Source organism: Somniosus microcephalus, chromosome 33 (assembly GCF_052327205.1).
Source record: "Somniosus microcephalus isolate GS21.2 chromosome 33, FLI_Smic_1.0, whole genome shotgun sequence".
Taxonomy (NCBI): domain Eukaryota; kingdom Metazoa; phylum Chordata; class Chondrichthyes; order Squaliformes; family Somniosidae; genus Somniosus; species Somniosus microcephalus.
The window spans coordinates 967,429-971,565 of NC_141019.1; the positions used below are offsets into that span (position 1 = coordinate 967,429).

A 4,137-nucleotide genomic window follows, 5' to 3' on the forward strand; every position below is an offset into this window, starting at 1 on the left:
CCATTAATATCACTAGTGATAGACACGGGGCCAGTGAGAGACAGAAACCATCCGGCGGGGGAGAGAGGATCCTTGTGCCCAGTGCTCTACGTGTATCTTGTTTCATTGACCAAGATTAGGCATTGACAGAATTCATGGGGATATCATGGGCCGAAAACCATCCCACCCTCCAAATTCAGGAATCTGTGCCAATGAGATAAGATCATTAGAGAAACTGGATATTTACTGACTGACACTTCACAATGATGAAATAAAACACGGAAACATTTTCTGTTCTGAAGTCATTTAAAGATTGCTTGTCCATATTTTACAGTCAACACTCTAGTATTTTAAACAGTGATTTTAAATACATTGAAAACAGTTCAAATCAAAGACACAGTGCTCTGTGCTCCAAGAAGACCCCACACTCCTGGACCACAGTCTGGCTGAGTCACTTTCTATTTCACATTTAGTTCTCCAAGTTCTGACGGAAGTTATCCCACAAAGTTGCAAGTTGGATCTGAAGGTCCTGCTGAATGTTGTCTGCATACGGGGCAAGTCTCTCTCGCATCTCCTCCATATTCTGGCTGACCACTTTGCTCAGCTGCTCAGAGTAAAGAGCCATGTTCTGATGGAACTCCTCGATTCTCTGGATCATGTTGCTGTTGAGATCTGCGATGTATGGGGCCAAATTTTGGTTCATGTTTCCCACGTTCTCGTTGAGCTTTACTTTCAGTTCTGCCACGTAAGGGACCAGCCTTTGTTTCAGAACTTCCACATTCTCATTCACCTTTGCCTGTAGCTCCTCAGCGTATGGAACAACCCTCTGGGTCATTTCACCAATCCGTTGGATCATCTTGACCTGGACGTCTTTGGCATAGGGAGCCAGGCTATTGCGGATCTCCTGGATTTCCTCATCAAACCTGGTGCGGAACTCCTCAGCATTGGCGGCCACCTTCTGGCTCAGATTGTCAACGTTTTCATTGATCTTCAGCTGCAGTTGTTCAGCGTACGGAGTCAGAACTTCCCTCAGGTTCTCTGCATTCTCTGCGAGTTTGGCCTGAAGCTCTTTGGTGTAGGGAGTCAATGTCTGGCGAAGTTCCTCAGCATTGTTGTTCAGCTGGTGGCGGAGTTCTTCGGCGTAAGGTGTCAGCTTCTGATGAAATTCGTCAATGTCCCTGATGATCTTCTGGTGGACCCCATCAGCAAAAGGAGAAAGTTTCGCCCTCAGGTCTTCCAGCTCCTGCCTGATCTGTTGGCGAAGGTTCTCAGCGTCTACTGTCATCTTCACATGAAGGCTGTCTGTAAGGGGAGTCAGTTTCTGGCGGAGATCCTCAGCATAGCCATTGACGCTCTGCAGGTTATCCTTTATAAGATAACTGGAAAACAGGAGACATTTATTCTTAACCTTATTATAGAATATGGACACAGTTATTTAGAAAAGGGGCCATGTCCAAGTGCAATTCTCAGACAAATATTGTACAAAACACAAGAGAAGGAAGGAGAGCACAGAATTAGAAAGGACTTTTGAACCATGAAGCCTTTCACGGTAAATTGTATCTGGTCTTTGGGAGGAGAGAGCGTGATGCCCCCAATATCCTTCGCTCCTTCACTCCTTTCCTACCTGTTACATTTTGGGAGGAAGAATAAGGAGGGGGCGCAGGCAGGATGGGCCGAATGGCCTCTTTCTGTGTTGTAGGATGCTATGATTCAATGAGGACATTTACACTAAAACTCAACAAGGCGCAGAGGAGCCGCGAAACACATCTTTAAAGGTACTGATAACGCTGCAAAGAGTATCTGGGTTTAGAAATAACGGCATTGAGTACAAAAGCAAAGAGGTGATGCTAAACCGTTACAGACCGTTGATTAGAGCCCAGTTAGAATATTGGGGGAGAAATTGGTCTTTGGTGATCGCGAGGCAGTAGCCTGTTTTACAGCACACATCGTTTTATTTTCTATTCACCTGTACCTGTGCCTTTACTCACCTGTACCTTATATCTGCCTCTTCCTACACCTAAACTAACCTTTGCCTACACCTTCCCATAGCTATGCCTATATTTAACTTTATCTGCATCTGTGCTATGCCTACTGTCATAAATCGCAACTTCTACAAGAAGTAACTCAGGAGGTACTAATGAACGGCCAGCTGATGGCGCCATCCGAGGAGTATAAATACTCGGGCGTGGGCCCATCTTGACCAGAGACAATCTGGAAACAGGAAGCTAGTGACTACTAACTAGACCTCCATGTGTTGTTACAAGTCGATTAAAGCCTTGCTTTAAGTACAACCAAGTGCATAGTGAGTCTTTATTTCATCACCTACACTTAGGTATACCTACACCTATTCAGGTGTGTTCACCTATCCGTTCCTGTACCTACACCTATTCAGGTGTGTTCACCTATCCGTTCCTGTACCTACACCTATTCAGGTGTGTTCACCTATCCGTTCCTGTACCTACACCTACACCTATTGATCAAGTTTTGTTGCTGAAGGAGCTTTCAGTTTTGCAGCGAGTCTGTTCCACTGCTCCCTGTGGGTAACGTCCTTTGTTTCAATCTCTAGTCTGGTTCCTGGTTGGTTATAAAGCAGGCGGAAGAAGCTTTAACTTAAAATCTCAGTCTGCTGAGCCACCATTTGATACTGTGCCCCAAGAGCCTGACTGGTACTGACTGAGCCAGCTCACACCCGTTACTCACCTGAGTCGTTGGCCGATTTCCGAGCCCTGGATCTGATCTACGCCGTCCTTGGCATCGTTGGTCAATTGGCTGATGTAATCCCAGAAGGCATCTCGGCCCTGATCTCCATTGACACCAGCCTGGGAGCCTATAGGGAGGAAGGAAATGGGTATATCACAGCAGGACAACAAGAACATTCAATTAATCTGCTGTTCATTTCACAGACAAGTGGCTGGTGATGGTCCAAGGGAGACTTCACCAAATCCCATTTGCTGGCTGCCCATCGGTAAATAAAAGGATAAATCCGGTGCTCCCCTCTGGGGAATCACTGCTGGATTATTCATTGGGTAAAATCCCTCATCTTGGAACAATTGGGACCGGGGTTTAAAACAAGCCCAGACACAAGGATGAAGCAGGTCGTTCCCCAAAGAGACACTGAATGGTAGAACAGGCAACGTACTGGTCTCTGAGCGCGAGAGCTGAGATCAAAGTGGCCCAGGGAGCGTGAGGATCTCATGTGTGAGGTCCATGAACAGTTCACAAATAGTCAAAAAACGCAGGAAAATGAGAAACACATACCTGAGACCAAGATGGCGGCTACAAGCACAAGGATTGCCCTGGAACACATGGCTGATTTCTCAAACGGCGCAAATTAAATACAGTTTCTGTCTTTCTTTTCAGCGATTCTGTAAAAAGACAAAAATCAGAGTTAGACTGAGAGATTAATTCCTTAATCAGCCGTCATTGCTTTCTGAGTGGAACTTTCTCCCCACTGAAAATCATTTTCACATATTTACAGGACATTCAGAGTATTACTCTCTCCCTCTGAACTCCACTCAATTCTAAACTGTCAGCTGACTGTAAATATTAAACAGTATTCTGGATATCAAATGTCAGCCTCGACCAGTTGTCTGGGACACTGTGAGCTTACGCTGAGACACCTGGTAAACCCGGGGCCCAGGTGAGTGAGTGAACCCGGGGCCCAGGTGAGTGAGTGAACCCGGGGCCCAGGTGAGTGAGTGAACCCGGGGCCCAGGTGAGTGAGTGAACCCGGGGCCCAGGTGAGTGAGTGAACCCGGGGCCCAGGTGAGTGAGTGAACCCGGGGCCCAGGTGAGTGAGTGAACCCGGGGCCCAGGTGAGTGAGTGAACCCGGGGCCCAGGTGAGTGAGTGAACCCGGGGCCCAGGTGAGTGAGTGAACCCGGGGCCCAGGTGAGTGAGTGAACCCGGGGCCCAGGTGAGTGAGTGAACCCGGGGCCCAGGTGAGTGAGTGAACCCGGGGCCCAGGTGAGTGAGTGAACCCGGGGCCCAGGTGAGTGAGTGAACCCGGGGCCCAGGTGAGTGAGTGAACCCGGGGCCCAGGTGAGTGAGTGAACCCGGGGCCCAGGTGAGTGAGTGAACCCGGGGCCCAGGTGAGTGAGTGAACCCGGGGCCCAGGTGAGTGAGTGAACCCGGGGCCCAGGTGAGTGAGTGAACCCGG

The 4,137-nt window shown here is 48.5% G+C and overlaps 1 protein-coding gene across 1 annotated transcript; it reads right to left on the reverse strand.

Annotated features, from left to right (window-relative positions):
* Window positions 1–274: 274 nt before the first annotated feature.
* Window positions 275–3,342, reverse strand: LOC147096911 (uncharacterized). The gene is made up of 3 exons (XM_085972552.1): window positions 3,238–3,342; window positions 2,680–2,806; window positions 275–1,358 (listed from the first exon to the last, which is right to left on the reverse strand). The coding sequence occupies exons 1-3, from the start codon at window positions 3,284–3,286 to the stop codon at window positions 449–451; spliced, it is 1,086 nt and encodes a 361-aa protein (XP_085828678.1). The 5' UTR covers window positions 3,287–3,342; the 3' UTR covers window positions 275–448.
* Between the last annotated feature and the right edge of the window lie 795 nt (window positions 3,343–4,137).